The 22,394-nt window shown below is 37.4% G+C and overlaps 1 protein-coding gene and 1 pseudogene across 1 annotated transcript; both read left to right on the top strand.

The window, feature by feature from the left end:
• Window positions 1–2,359: 2,359 nt before the first annotated feature.
• On the top strand, window positions 2,360–5,913 carry LOC107659474 (EF-hand calcium-binding domain-containing protein 10-like). Its single transcript, XM_016448427.1, has 5 exons — window positions 2,360–2,576; window positions 2,693–2,870; window positions 3,134–3,298; window positions 5,512–5,602; window positions 5,849–5,913. Exons 2-5 carry the CDS (start codon window positions 2,768–2,770, stop codon window positions 5,889–5,891), a joined length of 402 nt encoding a protein of 133 aa, XP_016303913.1. The 5' UTR covers window positions 2,360–2,576; window positions 2,693–2,767; the 3' UTR covers window positions 5,892–5,913.
• Window positions 5,914–7,846: 1,933 nt separating this feature from the next.
• The window catches only part of LOC107659465 (zinc finger protein 800-like), a 17,847-nt pseudogene continuing 3,299 nt past the window's right edge, over window positions 7,847–22,394 (top strand).

Here is a 22,394-nt window from a genome sequence, read left to right as displayed (position 1 = left end):
TGATGTGCGCATGCCCAGTAGCCACAGCAGTACCCCTTCTAGCCTTAACCTGTAGTTACAGCCATTTTCCTCTGCATTTGATCTATTTGATACTTATATTGGGAAACTTTGTTTTGCCCCTGGAAATATGAATGTTAACAAAACTGTCCGTTCCTTACTTCAAAAAGACATTGTTTCTTCTCCAAACTGTATAATTTATTGGAACAGATTAGTTAAAGGTTTATTATGGAAGGCCATTTGGACCTTGCCAAACAAATACCTATTGGTAAACAAAGTCAAGGAAGTAACCTTTAAAATTTTACATAGATACTACCCAGTAAATTATTTTCTTGTTAAATTTAAAAATGATATTGATTTGAATTGTTCTTTCTGTAATATGATGACTGAAACTTTGTTTCACTTATTTTGGCATTGCTCTTATGTAAAAATGTTTTGGAAAGATTTGAGTAGATTTATAATTGATAACATTGACCCCACTTGTTCTTTGTGCTTAGAACACGTTTTATTTGGTTTTACTAATATCCCTTCAAATAAAACCAAAGAATATTACATTTTAAATTTAATTTAAATTTTTGCTAAATTTCATATCCATAAGTGTAAGTACAGTAAAACCAATCCTTTATTTTTGGTTCTTGAGAAAGAAATTCAAATTTATGTTAAGACGATTTTGTATTTACATAATAAGAAAGCAATTAAGACTGTCTCACACAATGTTTAGGCCTAACTGTACTTTGACTGTGTTTATTGAAGTTTAATAAAAAAAAATTAAAAAAAGGTTACAGCCATTTTCAAGTTTTTTCCTGTTATAGCGCCACCAAGTGGTCTTCGCGCCTGAACCCCTAATTTAATTTATAATTGAAGCAGACCCACTTCTTAAAGTGCTCCTATTATGCCATTTTTAAGGTTGCTAATATTGTATTATGAGTCTCCTAAAACAGGTTTACATGCATGCAAGGTCAAAAAACACGTTAGTTATCTCAAAAAATAGATTTAATTTGACTTAATTTGTAAATGATTCGTAAACGACTCGTGTGAAGCAGTTCAAAGAATCAGTCTCTCTAAACCCATCCTTTCCGTGAGCCCTCACTGCTGTGATTGGTCAGATGGCGCAGTCCTTTGTGATTGGTCCAGAGCCGTAGAGAGACTGGCTCTGGATTGGTTTACCGCGTACAGCGCGTGTCGGAAACGAAACGCCCATTGCCATGACGGAATGACAGCCCTGGAGACTTGTCAATACAGAAAAGATGGTATCGATTGTACCTTACCAATTCGAGTCGGAGTCTGATGATGAAACAGTTGAAGTGGCTGATCGACAAGAGACTGATTCGCAAGCACGACTGGAGCAGGATGTTTCTCAGTGGTAAGTGTCAAGTGTTAACAAGTTTGTGGTAATTATAAGATGTGATAAAACAAAGTTACTCTCACAGCATAGGATACAGCGTCTTCTCGACATGATGTTAATCACACGGAAATTTTACTGTTTGTGGGCGGGCAATTTGGCGACGTAGAACGTGGGCGGACATTATGCAAATGTGTTACTTCGTGACGTAGAGCCGTAACAGAATAAGATTAGAATTTGTGACGACTAATTTAGGCGTTTGCGAGCCGACTCTTTTTTGTTTTTTTTAAATGTACATTGATTTTGCTCTGTTTATTAATATTAATTTATGTGTAGGTGAATAAAATACATTTTCTAATGATTTACTAAGGGTTTGTTCCCCCTGCCTCTTACACCCTGAAAATGCATAACATAAAGAATGCAAAAAATACTGATATAATATAATATAATATAATATAATATAATATAATATAATATAATATAATATAATATATCAATACCTTTGAATAAAGGGAGAAATGCTCAGTTTCTGCAATGATCACTTTCGTGTACTTCCCCTTTACAAGCTCTCTACCATTAGATCAACTCATCCCATACAGGTCTCAAACACTTCCCTCTAGTGGTTAAACAAGGCAAATTATACTCAGAAACTTTTTTTCCCACAAGCAATGCAAACAATAGACAACTACTTGTGCTCGGTTTAGACTCATTTTCATGTGCGTGGGAATTAAAAGAATCATACCATGCAAAAAATAAAAAAGGAATCTGTCATATGGTTCGTTTTCCTACAGTTTGTAAAACTCTCAAACATTTGTCATATTTGAGCTGTTTATCTCTTGTTGGCTGTTTAGTATTTATTGTATTTAATAATACAAAATTAAACATTAATATTACACAAAAATGCAAAGTTATGTAAATATCATGTAAATTACGTGGAAGCTGGTCACACAATTCACAATACATGACCATATATCACGGTTGACTAAAGAGACAATGAGATTGAAGAGGATTAGACCGGAAGTTCACTCAATTAGAGCAAAACGAGAGATGTTAGGCTTCAATCATCATTCACTTTCATTGCATCTTTTCCCATAGAGTATATGAAATGGTGCCTGAAGCTGTCATTATGTCTGACATCTCCTTTTGTGATCCGCAAAAGAAGTAATTTCACACAGGTGTGGAATAACACATTTTTGGTCGAACGATTCCGTTCAAAGTGACTTGATATTAAACTGAGGTGAGATTCAGTAATAATTGGCTTCAGTCTTCTACGACGATTTCCTTTATTACAACTTCAGTTATTATTAATAATTCACGATAATGAATAAAATCCCTCTGTAACTCTTGCTACAGCAGGGCGCTGACTTTTGCCACCTCTACTGCGCATGCGCGGTATCATAGCAACATTGATAAACACCGGTGGCCAAGATGTCATCGCCGCGGGAGCTAGAGGCAGCAGAATACCTCGAGAAACACCAAATTATTGAGTTTATGGATAATTTAACTAGTATGCTCTTCTTCTACAGACCAGGTGGGACTTCTGACTCGAGTAGATTTGGTAGATTACTTTAGTTCACCATCTACCTCCTAGTAACCTGTGTCGCATTTACCTTAATCAGCATACATTTGAATTTGAAATGGCAAGTTTGATGTCATAAATAAGGACCGTTTTTTGTAGTGTGTAAGTTAGACATCTAGAGAAGTAACCAGTTGCTTTCTTGCCGTTAATTTTTTTGGGAAACAGAAAAATAATGACAAGCTTAATGCCCAATCTCATGAATTCTGCCGTTACAGACCGTCCTAGAGAATTTCTGATAGACCAACTTGAAAAGCTGAAAGTTTCCGAAGTTCATCCAGGAAAGCCTCCGTGTCTCTTTAACGAGTCCAACTTAGAAGCGCTGTTTGGAGTCCTGGATCCTTCCCATCAAGGCTTTATCACTTATAGTCAATACAAAGAAGGTAAAACTGCCATAATGTTGCAGAGGTTGTAAAAGACCTTGTCATTTTGGGAAAAGCTGTGCTGTAACTAACTACAGTAAAATATAAAGGAGGTCATCTGAATAAAAGTGTTTGTCAAATGCATGTAAATATAATATAATATAATATAAGCAGTGAAATTCTCAATTCAAAAACAATTTTTGTTGATGTTTTGAAAAAAAAAAAAAACATCAACAAACATTGTTTTTGAATTAAGAATTTCAATGATTATATTATATTATATTATATTGTATTATAAATTTAAGTAGGCTTCATAGTTGCTGATTGAGCAAAATACCAGTGCTTAAATACCAGAAAAATTATGCCAATTATCCATGAAATTTTAAGGATTTTTGTTTAAACACATATTATTAATGTTTTTAGCAATAGTTTTCCTATTTAAATGTAATGGCATCAAATAGAGACTTGCACATTGGTGGATATTCATATGAACAACTATTTAAAAATAAAAAGAATGTTTTATTTACAATTTTCTTCTACATTACTTGCTTGAACAAAGTTAAAAGGATAGTTCACCCAAAAATGAAAATGTATTGACCCTCAGCCCATCCAAGATGTATTTGAATTTGTTTCTTCATCAGAACAGATTTGGAGAAATTTAGCATTACATTTGCTCATTTACATTTACATTTAGCATTTGCTCACCAATGGATCCTCTGCAGTGAATGGGTGCCGTCAGAATGAGAGTTCAAACAGTGTGTTTCTAAGAAACAAATCAATCATTAAAGAGTTAGTTCACCCAAAAATGAAAATTCTGTCATTAATTACTCACCCTCATGTCGTCCCAAACCCGTAAGACCTTCATTCATCTTCGGAGCACAAAGGTCCAGGTTCAGAAACGTAGCAAGGACATCGGTAAAATAGGCTAGTCCATGTGACATCAGTGGTTCAACTGTAATTTTACGAAGCTACGAGAATACTTTCTGTGCGCAAAGAAAACAATAATAAAATAATTTATTCAGCAATTCTTCTCCCCGAGTTACCATCTTCGGCCATTTTGGAGAGTACCGCAGAACGTAATCAATGTAATCAGCGCTATTTGCGTTCAGTCGAAAGCGCGCGCATGCTGAACCTAAACAGCGCTGATTACATTGATTACGTTCTGGGGTAAGTATTCTCGTAGCTTCGTAAAATTTCGGTTGAACCACTGATGTCACATGGACTATTTTACCGATGTCCTTGCTACGTTTCTGGACCTGGGAACAGAGTAGTTGTGTTGCTGTCTATGGGAGGGTCAGAGAACTCTCAGATTCCGTCAAAAATATCTTAATTTGTCTTCCTAAGATGACCAAAGGTTCTTACGGGTTTGGAACTACATGAGGGTGAGTAATTAATAAAATATTTTTTTTATTTTTGGGTGAACTAACCCTTTAAGGCATTTTTATGATAACCTGTTACTGCAAATTCCAAAATTCCAGTCCGTAATCCATACTAACACTTCCTTTAGTGAAAAAATCCTGTGCTGTCCTCTCACATTAAAATCCACAGACATATTTGTTTAGAATTGTTTTAGACTGTTTTCGCTTGTAAACGGTGCTTGATCTGTTCATATTTATCTCCTGATTCAGGCGAGACAACTTTTTAACTGGAGAAAGCAATATAATGGATAGAGAAAAGCAACAGTTTGAACCTAAAAACATCTTTGTTACACCAAATACACAAAATAATGATCTTTAAAAAAGCATCATATGACCCCTTTAATGTATTTGTTAATGGATTGATTCACAGGATGTTAATTGATAGATTGGTGACTTGTAGATTATTTTGATGTTTTTATCAGCTATTTGGACACTCATTCTGATGGCACCCATTCACTGCAGATGATATTTTGGTGAGCAAATTATGTAATGCTACATTTCTTCAAATTTGTTCTGATGAAGAAACAAACTCATCTATATCTTGGATGTCCTGAGGGTCACTGAATTTTCAGCTAATTTTAATTTTTGGGTGAACTATTCCTTTAAATCTATCAAATAATGTGACCGTGTTCAGTATCCGGTTTATTGTATAAGTACTAAGTCACGGGGAAACAACTGACCCTGATAATGACCTGAATGCACTGCGACTTTTACAGTACATTTCCATGTAAACTTAAGTTATTTTGTTTACAATTCATGAGTATAAGAATTACTAATGGTCTGACTCTGTATACGCACAACATGGCTTCCCAACAGCACTGAAGACACTTGGCATCAAGAATTTCAATGAGTTCCCAGAAGGAGCCAGTGATGACAGAATATCACAAGAGACGTTCATAAGAGAGGCGTAAGTATAACCGCTGCTGGAGTGATATAGCATCATTTGAAGATTCAAAGGATCTGAATTCAGACCCAATTCCTAATGCATTCACTATGCCCATGTATTGTTTTGTAGGCTATATATATATATTGTTTTATATGTATATGTCTTTTGTATGTTATGTCTTTCATGTTTTGATACCTTGAATAGGACAGATTAGTGTCTGTGCATTTTGTTCATGCTTTATCCAGACCTCTCTAATTCTCTGTTTAGGACAGAAGGGCTTGTCGGAAGTGGAGCAACATTCCAGCTGTAGGAGAACTCTGTCCTAAGTATCTTTACAATTGCTTTTATATAGAAAACAGTACATACTGTATGTATGCATATATAAATGAATTATATAAAACAAGTATCTAATACAAACTGAAAATCTTCACGTCATAATTTCTTGCCACTTCAATTTTAACACGTCCTATGTGTGTGGGTCAGATTTTGCCAACTTTGTAAAGACCAATTGTCCTATAGTTAAACCTTAAAGTGGCAGTTCACCCAAAAAGGAAAACTCTGTCAGTTGTTCCAAACCTCTATGAGTTTTTGTCTTGTGCTGAACACAAAAGAAGATATTTTGAAGAATGTTGGTAACCAAACAGTTGATGGTCCCAACTGACTTCCATGGTATTTTATCCAAACCATGGAAATCAATGGGATGTTAGTTTTTATTTTCGGGTGAACAACATCAAAGACAAAATTAAAATGTAAACAAATCAACACAGAGCATAAATATATTTTATAACATATACAGTAGGCCTCCATATCGATGCAGTGATGCTGAATAATTCATGAGAGCTTTAATATTACAGTTTGAGTGAGTTGTAACAATGACCTCACATTGAAAGTGTTTTTTTTTATTATTATTTAGTAGCAGCTAAAGCTCTTGATGCAAATTTTACCCCCTTATTGACCTTGTGCATTATTTCATACATTATGAAAATGGGTTTTATTTTTACATAAGCTTTTATGCAAGATTTAACCTTTACAGAACTGAAATGACGTCTTTCCTTATATCAAAATTATTTTAAACATTTCTTTTAGGTGATAACTATATGCAATACAAAACAAACTGTTATGGCCCCAGGTTGTATAGGGGTATAGTGTAAAGCTATTTGGATACTGGTGGACTAGGGAAATCTGGTACGCATACAGTATATACAAGTGAAGGTGACATTTAAAGGAATCGTTCACCCCAAAATCAACATTCTGTGACCATCAACTGTTTCTGTCCATACAATGGAAGTCCTAGTTACCTGAGTCACCTATCCTTTTAACAGGGACAGAGACACACAGAAAAGACCATTAATGGTGTCAAAGGCACCTTAGTACCCGAACTGAGCTAGAAAAAAGAAAAGAAAAAATATATTCTTCTGCCTTTACCCTACTTTGTGTGTCTATACAATTATAGAAAATTAATTAGCATATGTCACATTACATCCTACCTGCGAATAAATGTGCTGGAAGTGCACTAAATGTAATGAATGAATAATGTACAAAACTGATTTGAAAATGATTAACTTGAAATGAAGTTGTCTGTTTCTTTAACATATAGTTCAATTGTAAATACCATATTTCCAATAATCAGATTGGCTACATAAGCCACAAACTTAGACATTTTCAGTTTCAGTGAGAATCTAGAACTTTTATTACTGCCAAAATGAGATGTGACCATTGGATAAAATATTAAAATAGATAGTTAGAATAAAAAAAAACTAAATAAATAGTTAAAATAAAAAGTCACATTTATTGTATCATTTTTTTAATGAACAAAAAAATGTGTAGGTTTAAAAAGATAAATCGTTAAATATATGGTGCAAAGTAAAGATAAAAAGTATTACTTTGGGGTTGATACTTTGTGGTTGTTGGCTGCAAATGTTCTATCTCCTTTGATTTTATATCTAGTTCTTGGAACTGCCAGCAATTCTTTAAAAGAAGATTTAAGACATCTCCCTGTTTCATACGGTCTCAGAAGCTCAGCTAAATACATAGGTGCCAAGCCATTTAACGCTTTATATGTCAATAATAAAGTCTTAAAATCAATCCTATAATAAATAGGTAACCAATGTAGAGAAGCTAAAACAGGTGTAATATGATGAAAAACTTTGTTAGTGTCAATAATTTGGCTTCAGCATTCTGCACTAATTGTAAACGTGATAAATTATGATGATTCAAAGAAGAAAACAAGGCATTACAATAGTCAAGACGGGAAGAAATAGAAGCATGAATAAGTTTCTCTGTATCCTTAAAATTTAAAAACCGTCTCACCTTAGAAATATTTCTTAACTGATAAAAACAAGATTGATTTCTTGACATGAAATTCTAAATTTAAATTAGTATCAAAATAAACACCCTAATTTCTTACTACCTGTTTATTATTCGGAAAAACACCATTTAGAACAAGCTTCTAAGCGTTATATTATGTTTTCGGATTACATCACCTATTGGAAGCATGTAAATTGAAAACAAAATTGGTCCTAAAAGGGATCCCTGCGGAACTCCACATAAAATTTCAGTACGTTGGGATACTTCATCTCCAACTGACACTACAAATGTCCTGTTTGATAAATAAGACACAAACCAATCCAACACCGTCCCAAAACCCTGACCCATGTATGTTCTCAATGTATTAATTAAAATAGAATGGTCAACTGTATCAAAAGTTGCAATCAAATGTAGTAAAACTAACACTGAAGAACGTTTAAGATCCATGAAACCTTTCCATTGGACAAAAGGTTCTTTATAGTGGAAAAGGTTTTTAACTGTTCTGTGACAGTTTCTGTGGAGAAACAAAAATAGATCTTCTACAGCGTTGCTGTGAAAACTCACTTTTGGAAGCTTTATTTTTTATTTATTTTTATGTTGATGGTTAATGTGAGAAACTACAGCTGTGTAAACTGATTTCACAAATCCACTAAAAATCACCAAGAGTTTAAATTGAAAATTTACTATTAAAAGTGAAGAAAACTAGCAGCATTTCTTTGCAGATGTTGTCTGGTTTAATACTTTCTATTCAATGCAAACCATGCATGAGAACATCTTATTGATATAGAAAAGTCTACTCATGTAATTAATATTTTTCCATATCAGTAAGATATGGAACTCAGAGTAGTAGGCTACATTTATCATTGGACACTAGTTTACCTAAACAAACCTGTTAGTAATTACACGTACAAAATGCAGACACTCAGTGGAGAGAGTGACAGAGAACTGCTTACATTAACAGTTCAATGGGAGGAACAAAGACATGCTAATTCTGGTGGCAACAGTTGAAAGTTGTGAACACATGTAGGTGTGTTCACTCCGTTACGGAGAGTTGTAATGTCCTTTCAGTGTTTCAAGGCCACTACTATGTTATGTTTAGGATTTATTTCTTGTAAATGCTATAATCGTAAACGGTCATGTTATAAAATAAATAATGATGATGATGATGATAAAAACTAAGATGATTCTTCCATTAGGAGAAATATTCTGTCCCCAGGATGATTTTAAAGAAAAAACATTATTTTTTTTCATGATTTCAGTAGAATTTTACCTACTTTACATTGAAACTATGTTCTCTATTGTGCTTTTTAAAATTTTCCTAATTTTTAAGATTTTTTTAAATGCTATGCATTTGCCACAGTTCCTCAATTTTGGGCATGTCTCTCGCCCAGACTTCTTAACTTCCCTTCTAAATTGTTGTTTTTCTTAAAACCTTTTTTCAACTAATTTGGCATTTATATAATTATCAAAGAAATTGAAAAATAAATTAAGATATAATGTAAATAAGTGAGAGTTGAAGAACAGAAATGTCATTAATTTTTTTTAAACTTTGACAAAATGATCTGAGAGATTTAGGTGTCCTTACCAAAACTGATTATTTCAGTAGGCTATTTTAATTAATAAACAATCAATTTATTTAAAAATTCAAAGTTAATTGCTAACTCACTTAGCTACTGTGCTAGCGAGTCCAACTTTTATTCGATTTTTTTACAAAAACTGCCATACCCTCGACGTCATACCATCACAACAATATCGAAATCAACAAACGCAGATATTAAAATCTACTTGAAGGTCTATCAAGGCCTAATTTTATTCCAGGACGAGATTACAAAGATTAAACGAGTGCTTTTTAAACTCTAAAACATGAAATGTGGAGTTATCTGCTTTTGCTATAAAACAAACATTTAAAAAAAAAAAAAAAAAAAAAAAAAACATACTTTGAAGAAGTTTCTCAAGATTTCAAGTAGTTAAACAAACATAACAAGTAGTTAAAAATTCCTCATAAATGAATCCAAATATAGTTAAAATATAATTATAATATGATTTGGGAAAGATATCTGTATAAAGGCTTTTTATATATATCTTCCATAAATTGAATCGACGTCTTAATCGCCAAAGGAAAGACAAAATTGGATTCGGAATCGGTGCATTCGCAACGGTTTCATTTGGGCGTGCGAAGTGAAAACGGCTCGTTAATTTCCTCACTTAGTGGCACGGGTTGCGGGGGGGTCAGATGTGAAGCACCAACCCGGCGACAACATCGGGTGCCACATTTCGGTGGTCTTGAACATCCATTGCCTCCTTTGCGCAACAGCCGCTTCTCCGCCGAGAGGTCCTCGCGGTGCACAAAAGCAGCTTCCGAGAGGGCAGCGTCAGCGCGAGAGAAACCACCTCCAGACCGAGTCCGACCGTCTCAACTCGAAAGCCAGCGTTGTTTTTCCAAAAGGTAAGAACTCCGCGAACACATCTCGGCTGATTTCCACCGCGGGAGTTGCCCACTCGGGCCCGGAATCGTGCAGCGGACCAGTGTCGTTTCCTATCCTGCGCGAGCGTGGTTGTTCTCAACAGAAAATGGCGTCACCGTTCGTTCTGGCTGTGCAACCGGGGAAAACGCACTTGTTCCGAGCGCTTAGATCGGAGCGAGAGTTGACTCGGACTCGCCACGACCGTCCGCGGAGATAGAGCGAGTCCACGGGCCTACTTGGGAGCGAATATGGCACTTCATAACAAAACACCGAAGAGGAGAGGACGCGTAAAGGCGGAAGGGTCACCAGACCTGTGCGCCAAAGCGGCTTCGGGAAGATGGCACAGCGACGCAAAGCGCAGCATTTTATCATTCGGACGTGCCCTATAATCGCGCAAATCCGCTCGAGCGTGTTCGGTGTGTGACACTTTGAGGACGCGATTTCATATTTTGCTGGGTTTGGGTTCGGAAAGCACTGCAAGTTCGTGGCAACGTCGTCTTTTGTATCAGGCTCTCGCCTCAGCCCGCCTTTACGCCGCACTCGCTCCCTGGTAAGCATCAGTCCTTCTTATGCCGCTTAAAAGCTCCATTCTGCACAAGGGCTCTCCTTCTCCATCAAGTTAATCTGGCCCATTGTGGTCCGCAATAGAGGAGATTTGGCCTGACAATGTAACCGTGTAAAAGAGATTTACAGAATAATGGAGCGATGCAAATTGCTTAACGAAAACGCTAAACAGCCTGAATCCGAATCCGAAAAAAACCCGTCGATGTAACCTGCGCTTACATTTGAAAACAGTTTGGCCAAATGAACTGTGTATGCGCCACGACGTGTCTAAATTGCGCATAGGGGAGAACGCAAACCACTGCTTTTCCAACAGGTTTTAGAACCACAGTAATAGCCACGGATAACGCAAACGCACAGTTTTCGGTGTTATCCGAGGGATAGGCTAGGATAGAGTCTCTCTTTCGTGGTCAGATGCCTCTTTTTTAGCAACTGTGGACTTGGTGATGCTCGTGCTGCCAATGGCCTCGCGCGTTCCCGCACACATGCATCCACAATCTTCCGTCGCAAGTCAGTCAAACGTATGTTAATATGTCTATCCTGGTCATCCAGACGTTGCAGTTGCATGTATTCGCTTTAATTTGGAGACTGTCAGTGCTGGATTTGGGTATGAACTTTTTACGTTGTTCTCTCACATTTGGCCCCTTGTGGTCCCAGTGTGTTTTGATGGGGGCTCGCGAATGTGAGTGTGTTTTTAAACAAGTTAGGTGCGTTTTTGTACTTTAAAAGTGTGAATTTACTCTCTAACTGAATGTTAATGGATCTATTTGTGAAAGCGTGATATATGTACGTTTTTGTCTGGTAAATGTGCTCGCGTGACCACGCAATTCGAAACAACCGTAAGATCTGAATTTTTAGTCTATGATTATTGAAAACATAATTTAATAACGATTTCAGTGGCTATAACGCGTTTAATCCCAAAGTTTCAGGAGGGATTGGCACAGATCGCGTGTCTATTATTTTAAATGATTATTTTTCCGGTCACGTGGCCAAATGATGCATTTGGGTGGTGATGGTCATTTCAAGACGTTCTCGGTTGTTATGCTTGCACTCGCACGCAGATATCACGCTTTAGTGTTATTGGTATTTCTTCAATTGTTATGAAGTTTGCAAAGTACTTGTTCAGGCACGAGTCCACACGGATAGTCAGATGTACACGCGATTTATTGATTTGCCAAACACAATACGACTCACTCGTATCGAACACATTTGCCTGCCATCAGCTGAATCGCGGCATATAAAGGCATGAAGGTGGTTTTGTGAAGCATTATTAATGTTCATTTGTACGGTTGGCCACGGACACGTGCTCTTTCTCGCAGCGCTTGCGACTTCCTGCCTCGCGAATGGTTGGGCAGGACAGTCAGGTGTAACATCCTTTACAATCACAACACAACATGTTATCGATTTCATTTGCGCTTTTATGAGCAAACAGGTTACGTTAAAACAACAGTAAACGGTAGCACATCAATGAATACCTTTTACCATGGTAACTAACTTACAGTTTCCGCCCAAATACCACAGTTACAGCTGCCTTCACACTTACGACTATAAAGACAGTTGATGAGTAAAGTCAAGCACTAGTCACACCACAATACTATTTAAATGAATGCAAAAGCTACAAAATTTCCAAAAATTAAGAATTTAAAAGAAATGAAATATTAATATGAAATGTATTGCCTATGTTAAGCTACAATCTGTTGAATAATACGTAAAATAAGTTGTAGCTGTTATGATTTTTCGGTTAATTGGTATTTTTTTTATGCATTCTTACGTTTTTGAGGCACGTTCTTAGTGGCGTTTTAACCAATTTACCACAGTTTTACTGTAGTGTAAGTTACTATGGTATTTTGGCACAAGCTATAGTGACCATGACCATTGTACTTTTTTGTAAGTAAATGTAGATTATTTCCTTGTTTCCACTCAGATATGTGTATAGTTGTCTGTTTTTGCTTGTTGGAATCTAAAGAGTTTTGTAAAAGTGACAGTAATCTATATTTCATAATACATGTTTAGACTAATTTGAATAACATTGAGAGTTCATGTCCACATGATTTTGGAAAAGGTCCGCTATATTAAAGGGATAGTTATTACATTAATGACAAATTCTGTCATTAATTACTCACCCTCATGTCGTTCCAAACCCGAAGACCTTCGTTCATCTTCGGAACACAAATTAAGATAGTTTTGATGAAATCTGAGAGGTTTCCGCTCAAATTATCTTAATTTGTGTTCTAAAGACAGGTTTGCAACGACATGAATTTTCATTTTTGGGTGAACTATCTCTTTAATATTTAACACCTCTGATGCAATTTCATTTCAGTTTGTCCTGTTGTCAGGAGTCCTCCTTTCCATTACATCTGGGCAATTATGATGTTTGTTTGATGCATGACAGACATTTCCATAATTCATATTGTTTTGTCCTTTTTAGCACATAGCCGTTATGCCTCATCTTGACATGTATTTCCTTGGTAAATGTGCAGTGAAAGGTCTTCATCATCACACGATCATCACAGCGACAGTAATGTCTGTTTGTCTTTGTCAATACCTGCATAAACAACCATCGTCGACTTATTACAAGCAAATATTTCTAGTTCTGTGTACAATTTTTGAATTTCTGCTTTTGCTGATGGAGAACTTGTTGCCATTTCAGGAGGCATGCGGGAATAAAAATCATTCCTCCATCAAAAGCTTTGCGAAGAAACAGCTCTGCTGATTAACTTTGTGATTTGTCTTTTTAAGTTAATAAAAGAGGCCTCTGAGATGGAGGCTACTAACAGCGAAGATCAGGGAAGCCGGACTAGTGACAAATGCTGCCAGACTGAGACACTTCAGGCCTGCTGTTGCCAAACAACAGAAACCCCTCAAGAGCCTTGTGGCAAAAATCCAGGTAGGAACTCAGCACCTCAAAGTCAATATGAAATCAAAACTGACCCGTTTCCATTTTAAATACACATTCCTAGTCTTATTATGCATGATTTGTCAGTGCAAGTTAATCCAAAGTGGAAAACAATGTTCCTTTTAGGCTGACGTTACGAATAGCTCTAAATTTTGGCTTATTTTTGGTATGCAACGCCCACTTTTCAATATCCAATGAATTCTAAATTGATAAAATTAACTCCTGCCTAAATTTTTTTTCTTGTTAAATATCCTGTTGCACTCAGAAATGCATCCCATTACAGAAGTAAAATGAGTTGAGAACGTTGGACTTTCATGGTTTGGATGTATTTTCTTGATAATCCGATGCTGCGTTATCCCCTCTTGCTGATATCTGTGCATAATCAGAAGTAGTTGCCAACCCACATGCATTGTGAAATTAAGATTGATGTCTTCTCTATGCATTTATTGCAGAGATCTATCAATGTAGTTCGATTTAAATGCAATGTCTTGTGGCGACTTGGTTGTTAATGTTGGACAATCACATTCCCATGTGTTTACCACATATTTCCATAATTATCAATGCTGGAATAAGATTTCTAGCTCAGCGGGTTGTTATTTGTGTTCTACAGTGCCGCTAATTTCAGTGACCTGGAGTTGTTTGTCTTTATAGTAATTTATGGCCATAAATTTAGACAAGCTGTTCTGAAGCAGAGAGGATCACATATACTGGCTGATAGCGAGATGCAGACCAGATAAAAGTTGAATGCAAGAGAATCTTTGTTGTTGAAAAGAATCAAGATGGGCTTTTAATGCAGAAAGATTTGTTTGGGTAGCATTGTATTGTTTTAGCTTGTAAAAAAATATTTAATACACAATTACCCCTATTCATTATTCATGCTTGATGAATAGAGTTGTTGATTTGAGGTGTAAACACAAGTGGAAATAAATGAATGAACCGTTATTTGTGATGTTTAAAAAATGTCAAATATTTTAGAAGCAAATGCTGTCTATAAGTTTAACATTTTCTTTAATTCAAACCTGCATTTACTAACTTTTCTAGTTTCCACTTTGACAAAACTAATTATAGTAAAATTTCCCCACTAATGTGAAATGTAGAAATTATTTAAATATTTAAATGTAAAGTTCATTCAAATTGGGGAAATATATATATAAATAAATAATGTTACAAGTTAGAGAACTGTGGACACAGATGGTATTAAATAGCCTGTTTAATTTACTATGTAATATTCTCATCTATTCTCATAGTTAATGTAAAATGCTCCATATCTTTCAGACACCTGGTGTCAGATGAGAAGGTGTAATTTACACATCCTCAGAAGTCCCCTTAGATTAAACGGTTTTACCAGGTGACTCTCAGTTGGTAGATATACATGGAAAGTTGAGATCACTACTAACAGTGTACTATAGAATTGCCTTAAGGAACAATGACAGAGTCTTGCAGGTGTCCAAAAGAATGATGGAGTGTTGCAATTGCAAACCAAAAGATGCTTGTGTCCGTGGGGAAATAGATTTACTATTTTATTTTATTTTTTCCTGGCCTCGGTTCTGGCCTCACTTCCCTCCAGTCTTCGTTGGACATGTCTCTGATAACTAAACACTGAGTAGTTTCATCTAGACAAAGATGTTTTTTGAAAGATTTACATTCTGCTGGTTTATTTGAAAGCCTTAAGGCAAGAATGCCATTCACAGATTCATTGCTGTTATGTTCTAGTGATGAATGCATTATTCATTCATTCATTGGAATTACAATTATTTTAGCAAAAGATAATAGGAACTTGAATTTAAGATTTTCAGTTTTGTTTTTTTTTTCTTAAAAGATTTCCTCAAGATTCTACTGCCTTTACATAGTAATTCTACATTTTCTTGTACATTTGCATTAATCACATTCAAAATGCAATTATTCAAGCATTGAGTTTATTCCTATAGTTATTATCCAGGGTCTGTATATGTGTAATCCATCCTGCTGTCATGCACTAAAGTTGGTATCATGTTTAGGTGAGCAAAGAGTAGAGTTACATGTGGCTTTAATTCAAATTAAAATGTAAATGAAAGGTAGAAATGCACCCCGGTTGGAATAATGAAGTTTTTGGGGTGTGAAACCAAAAGGAGATGTGGTGTCCTCTGTGATCTGTATTTCCATGGGCACGCTACTCTTTTGATGGCGTTACTCTCCCTACTTTTACCCCTTATCCACCTTATTCTTCACGTAAAAATAGGCACCATTTGTAAATTTTATGGGTCTTGCTTCCGTTCTCATTTGCTTCCAGCTATTTTTAGCTGTACAAAACCGCTCGTACCTGGTGTCAGATGAGAAGGTGTAATTTACACATCCTCAGAAGTCCCCTTAGATTAAACGGTTTTACCAGGTGACTCTCAGTTGGTAGATATACATGGAAAGTTGAGATCACTACTAACAGTGTACTATAGAATTGCCTTAAGGAACAATGACAGAGTCTTGCAGGTGTCCAAAAGAATGATGGAGTGTTGCAATTGCAAACCAAAAGATGCTTGTGTCCGTGGGGAAATAGATTTACTATTTTATTTTATTTTTTCCTGGCCTCGGTTCTGGCCTCACTTCCCTCCAGTCTTCGTTGGACATGTCTCTGATAACTAAACACTGAGTAGTTTCATCTAGACAAAGATGTTTTTTGAAAGATTTACATTCTGCTGGTTTATTTGAAAGCCTTAAGGCAAGAATGCCATTCACAGATTCATTGCTGTTATGTTCTAGTGATGAATGCATTATTCATTCATTCATTGGAATTACAATTATTTTAGCAAAAGATAATAGGAACTTGAATTTAAGATTTTCAGTTTTGTTTTTTTTTTCTTAAAAGATTTCCTCAAGATTCTACTGCCTTTACATAGTAATTCTACATTTTCTTGTACATTTGCATTAATCACATTCAAAATGCAATTATTCAAGCATTGAGTTTATTCCTATAGTTATTATCCAGGGTCTGTATATGTGTAATCCATCCTGCTGTCATGCACTAAAGTTGGTATCATGTTTAGGTGAGCAAAGAGTAGAGTTACATGTGGCTTTAATTCAAATTAAAATGTAAATGAAAGGTAGAAATGCACCCCGGTTGGAATAATGAAGTTTTTGGGGTGTGAAACCAAAAGGAGATGTGGTGTCCTCTGTGATCTGTATTTCCATGGGCACGCTACTCTTTTGATGGCGTTACTCTCCCTACTTTTACCCCTTATCCACCTTATTCTTCACGTAAAAATAGGCACCATTTGTAAATTTTATGGGTCTTGCTTCCGTTCTCATTTGCTTCCAGCTATTTTTAGCTGTACAAAACCGCTCGTTTTGCTGCTTGATACTGCAAATTACTGTGTCTTACCATATTATTTTAGTGTATTATCTTAATTATGAACACAGTGGTTTGTAGTGTAAACAGTCTTACCATTTACTGCACATTGTTATTCTTCTCGTTATTTCCCTATAGCGGCTAATGAACCGGAAGTCTCGCCCATAGGCTTACTTCAGCGTTTAGGAATAAGGTGGATACAACAGATTGAAACCATTTGCTGTCCTCTTACCTGAATGGTGGAACTTCAACAGAAGATTGATGTGAAAACTTGTTTTACATAAAGCATAATCTAAAGTTTTGTTTTCTGTTTTAGTCCATTCGATTGAGCCCGGTGATCCACCCCTGCTTCAGCAGCAGCTCCAGACCTCCAAGTCGGGAATTCATCAAATCATTGAGTGTTTTCGCTCAGGTACTTCAATCTCGGAACTTTGATCATTCAGTAAATACATTTCATGTAGAGTTCTTTTATTCACTGGTTATGGCATTTTGCCAGCATCAAGGCATTTTCTGTTCTTACTGAAAAGTCGAAAACTATGATGAGTGAGATTTTGGACCAATGAGATTCCCTCCAATATATTTTTCTTACATAATATGTTTGTTGTTGCTTAATAATAACTGTTTGCTTTCAATATGTGCTGTTATTGCAGGTACAGCTCAACTCAAACACATGCTGCTGAAGGAGGTTGACACCATATTTGAGTGCAAAATCTGGCGAAGTCTGTTCCGTTGTCTACCAAATCTGGTCACTCACAAGGAGCTCTACTGCTTTTCCCGACAACCTCAGTCAGATGGTTTGTACAACAACTTAAGCGTTCTGACTTATGAAGTGATCAGACTTGTGAATTTTTCCCAGTGAAAAACAAAACCTAGGCATATAATTAAAATAATTCTGTCTTTGCTTACCTTTATGTTGTTTGAAGCTTGAAAGAATTAACATTTTCATGCAGAACACAAAAGGAAGATATTTTGAAGAATGTATCAGCTGTTCAAGTCATTTGAGGTCCAAAAACACATTGGACCCTATTGACTTTCATTGTATTGACAAAAAAAAAAAAAAGTAAAATTTGTATTCCGCAGAAAACTCAAGCAACTATCTAGCAATACCCTTGAAACCACCCACAAAACTGTAGCTATGCATTGGACAAGCACTCACTTTGTGGTGCAAATATAGTTTAAATTTGTACACAGTTGGCCCCATGAATAATAGTGTTATTAATAAGATTATTATTTTGTGATGCTATTACTTTCTACAGAGCCTTCACAAGGTGGGCAGAGCCAAGCTATCAAAGAACTTCTTCAAGCCATCTATCCACAGAAAGACCAAGAAAAACATGTCATTCAGCTGGAGGCCATTGAGACGAACCCTAATGCCGTGTTCCAACAAGTGGCACTAGTGGAAATTCCCGACATGCCAGAAAACCCAGCCCCTACACCCCAGACTATGATCCCGGTACCTGTGAAGAAAAATCAACGCAAATCTATTTTGGCACCCAAAAAGGTCCAACAGTCAGATTTTGAAGATGAGATGGAATCTGAACCTGAAGAACCTCCTGTTAAAGAAAGTCAGAGCTGCGAAGAGCAAATAAAGATTGAGCCGATAGAAGGGGAGGAAGAAGAAGAGGAGAGTGCCGCCTCTGAGGTTAAGGAGATGAGGATCTCTTGCTGCCTCTGCGGAAAAGACTTCAGCTCTAGACGCAGCGTACGACGCCACTGCCGGAAGATGCATTGGCAGAGGATGGAGGAGTTACGCAAATTTACAGAGACGCGCACAGTGCCTATTAGCCTGCTGTCTATGGTGAAGGACAAGCATCCTGTTGAACCACCATCTTCTTCTGGGAAGAGTTGCCCAGTGTGCAAAAAGTCCTTTGCCACCAAGGCCAATGTTCGTCGCCACTTTGACGAGGTCCATCGTGGTTTGAAACGGGATTTGATCACGCCGGACATTGCCACAAGACCAGGCCAGCCTCTTTTACTTGACACTCGTCTTCCTTCTCCAGCGAAAGCACCAAGCTCTCCTCTGAAGCAAGACAAGACACAGTACAACCTGACAAATTGTCGCTGCAAGCTGTGCAAACGCAAATACAGCTCCCAACTAATGCTTAGGCGGCACATGCGAATCGTTCATAAGATGCCCATTCTAGAAAACAGCTCTCAGAAGGCCAAATCAAAGCACAAGAGAAGAGATAAATTTTACCCCAAGAAAGAGTCTCTCTCGAAAGCTTCAGAAGATGATGGAAACCACGATGTGAGTTTTGACTTTAAGAGGATCTACTGCTGGTTGTGTAAACGTCAGTTCAGTACCAGTCAGAACCTGAGCAAGCATATTGCCGAGCTGCACACCGATGGAAACGACAGCATATACATCAAGTTTTACCGATGCCCCATCTGCAGATACGAGTCACGCCGAAAGCGCGATGTCATCCGCCATATCACAGTGGTGCACAAGAAGTCATCACGTTATCTGGCTAAGGTTATGCCTGCCTTGGAGAACCAGGCAGTGAAGAAACCAGCTGATGCCGTCTTCAGCAGCACAACCAAGAAAACAAATTCAAAAGAAGAGGGTAGCGGGGAGCATAAAACGCAAGACCCACCAGCTTCTCCTAAAAGTTGTCAACAAGATCCTCTTGTATCTTCCAAAGCGAAGAAACAAGAATCCCCAACATCTCCAAACACGCGAAAGCATTCCGCTCTAACGTCGCTCAACACAGGCAAACTCGAGTCTCCACTTACACCACAAGACAAGAACCTTCAAATGTCCAAGAACCCACATGTCACTCGCAGTCATAATGTTATCAAGGGGCCACCCATCACCAGAAGCCAGGAGACCTGCACGGAGGTTAGGGTAACGAAAAACTTTTCCCTTCACGCCTGCGATATGTGTGGCCGGGCATTTGCCAAAAAGGTTTACCTGGAGACGCACAGGCGGAGACACAGGACTGCCATCGCAAGTGGGGACAAATTACAAGGAAGAAGCACTCGATCAAAGGCCCTCATTTGGTAGGTTGATGCCATTCAAAAAGCATTTTAAGATTATTAGCATTGCTTGCTAAGGCGAGCCTTAAAGCCCTTAATCCAGGGATGTCCAAACCCTGCTCCTGGAGAGCTACCGCCCTGCAGACTTCAGTTCCAACCTTGCTCCAACACACCTGCCTGTAATTATCAAGTAACCCTGAGCACCTTGATTAGCTGGTTCAGGTGTGTTTGATTGGGGTTGGAGCAGAAATCTGCAGGACGGTAGCTCTCCAGGAGCAGGGTTGGAGTCCCCTGCCGTAACCCTGAAGTGTTAGGGCCGTTCACATATCGCGTCTTTTGCACGCTCAAGTTTATTATTTCAAATGAAGACACGTGGCAAGTGCATGCAAATAGAGAGTGACGCGATCGCGATGCACATGAGGTGCGATGCGCTCGTTTTTCCATGCGTGTCTGCACCGCAGCGAGGTGAAAACATCTAAACTTTTCAGAATGCTGCAAACGCACCACGGGTCATATGACAAAAACCAACCAATCAACTTCACACTTTCCGTAACAACATTGAAAGCTCAGCCTAGATGAGGGAACAGCTGATCATAGCTGTACAGAGATACCCATTATTAAACATGTGACATAGGATAAATGTGAATGGGACATGTGAACTGCCCCTTAAACTTTTGGTTGTAACTCGTCCCACTCTGTTTGCATTATGGACATTAATGGCGCCCCACATAATGTGTCGTTTTGAGGTAAAATATTAGACTTGTAAAAAAAGGCAGGAAAAATTCCTTTAGACTTAAAGTGTCATGAAACCCTAAAACACTTTTTTTGAGATGTTAACATATATGAACAGGTTGCACATCAGTGAAAACAACAATAGCACTCATGTCTATTATTAAGGAAAAGGTAGTTATTTTTTCATTTTTGGAGCAATTTCATTCGTCCGGTTCAAAAAGCAAAGTTGAACCAACATCACAAAGAGTGACGTATATGCGTTAATTTGGAGTGGTGATTGACTGCCGTGGCTGGAGAGTACATGTCTACGTCATCAGTTTTCCGAGCTTTTCTCAGTATTATTCATGAGAATGAACTATTATGAGCCAATCACTGCGCTGTATTATGCATGAGGTCGTCTTACAGTGGAGAATTCAAATCTCATGAAAGAGCTTAGGGCTGTCAGTTAATTTCTGTAAACATGACCGTAACAATATTGAATATATAACAACACGTGGAGCGCACATGAGAGAGCAGTTTCTGAGCTGAATGCCGTGATGAGTTTAACAACACTCGCTGCGCGGATCATAGTTCATATCCAGCGTGCTTTAAGTTTATGTGAACATGTTTCATATTCTCTCGTGCTCCAAACATGAAGAAAACTGATACAGCGGTACGTCTGATCATGAACACGAAGACACAATGGATTATTGTGATACACGGCAAACGATACAGATGGAAAATTCAAAGAAGAATAACTGAAAGTAACTGCCTTTATTCTTTCAGTTTTAAAGATATTTTAATATTCATTTGTCTGTTTAATGAGTGTGTTGTAGGTTTGTTGTATTGTTTTTTTTCTCCCCTCTTCCCACCCTATACACTCCCACTTTTCCACAGTTTTACACACCCATTTCTGGAGTCTTTTTCAGATCTAAGGTGTGAAAGACCAGTGCTGAAACGGGGTTTCATGACACTTTAAGCCCGAGACACACTGCACAATTTTTGGCTGTCCCAGACAAAAGATTAGCATCGTGAAACAATCGTAGTGATTTCTGTGATCGTGGCTCCTAGTCGGTGGTCCTGTGTAGTACAGTGAGAGAGGTTCAAAGATGGCCGTTGTCACGGTCTTGTGACCAAAGATCATTTTCTGACAGTGTCAGAAATTCAGCATGATCATCGCCCAGTGTGTTTGCTGATACGACCCACGTTTACTGACCAGCCAATAAAAATGCGACATCAAATCAACGCGGCATTGCGATAAAACATAAAACTGCTTACCTCAAGCTCTTATTCCTTCCTCTTTCACCACTTTCACTTTTTTTCAGCAAACATGAAAACTCACACTGCCAAAGTGTGATTCATCATGCTCTTCTTTTTACTAGCACATGCTGATGGCGTTTTATTCTTCTATAGTAACGTGCGTCATAGCCAGGGTTGCCAGGTTTTCACAGTAAAACCCGCCCAATTGCTACTCAAAACTAGCCCAAAACTAGCCCAATCGCATTTCGAGTGGGGTCCCCCAGTAAAAATAATTTTCTGGGGGGTAAAATACACTTTTTTTTTTTTTTTTTTTTCAAA

The sequence above is a fragment of the Sinocyclocheilus anshuiensis genome, unplaced genomic scaffold (assembly GCF_001515605.1).
Source record: "Sinocyclocheilus anshuiensis isolate Anshui unplaced genomic scaffold, SAMN03320099.WGS_v1.1 scaffold387, whole genome shotgun sequence".
Lineage (NCBI taxonomy): Eukaryota > Metazoa > Chordata > Actinopteri > Cypriniformes > Cyprinidae > Sinocyclocheilus > Sinocyclocheilus anshuiensis.
This window is presented reverse-complemented; position numbering and strand designations above follow the sequence as displayed.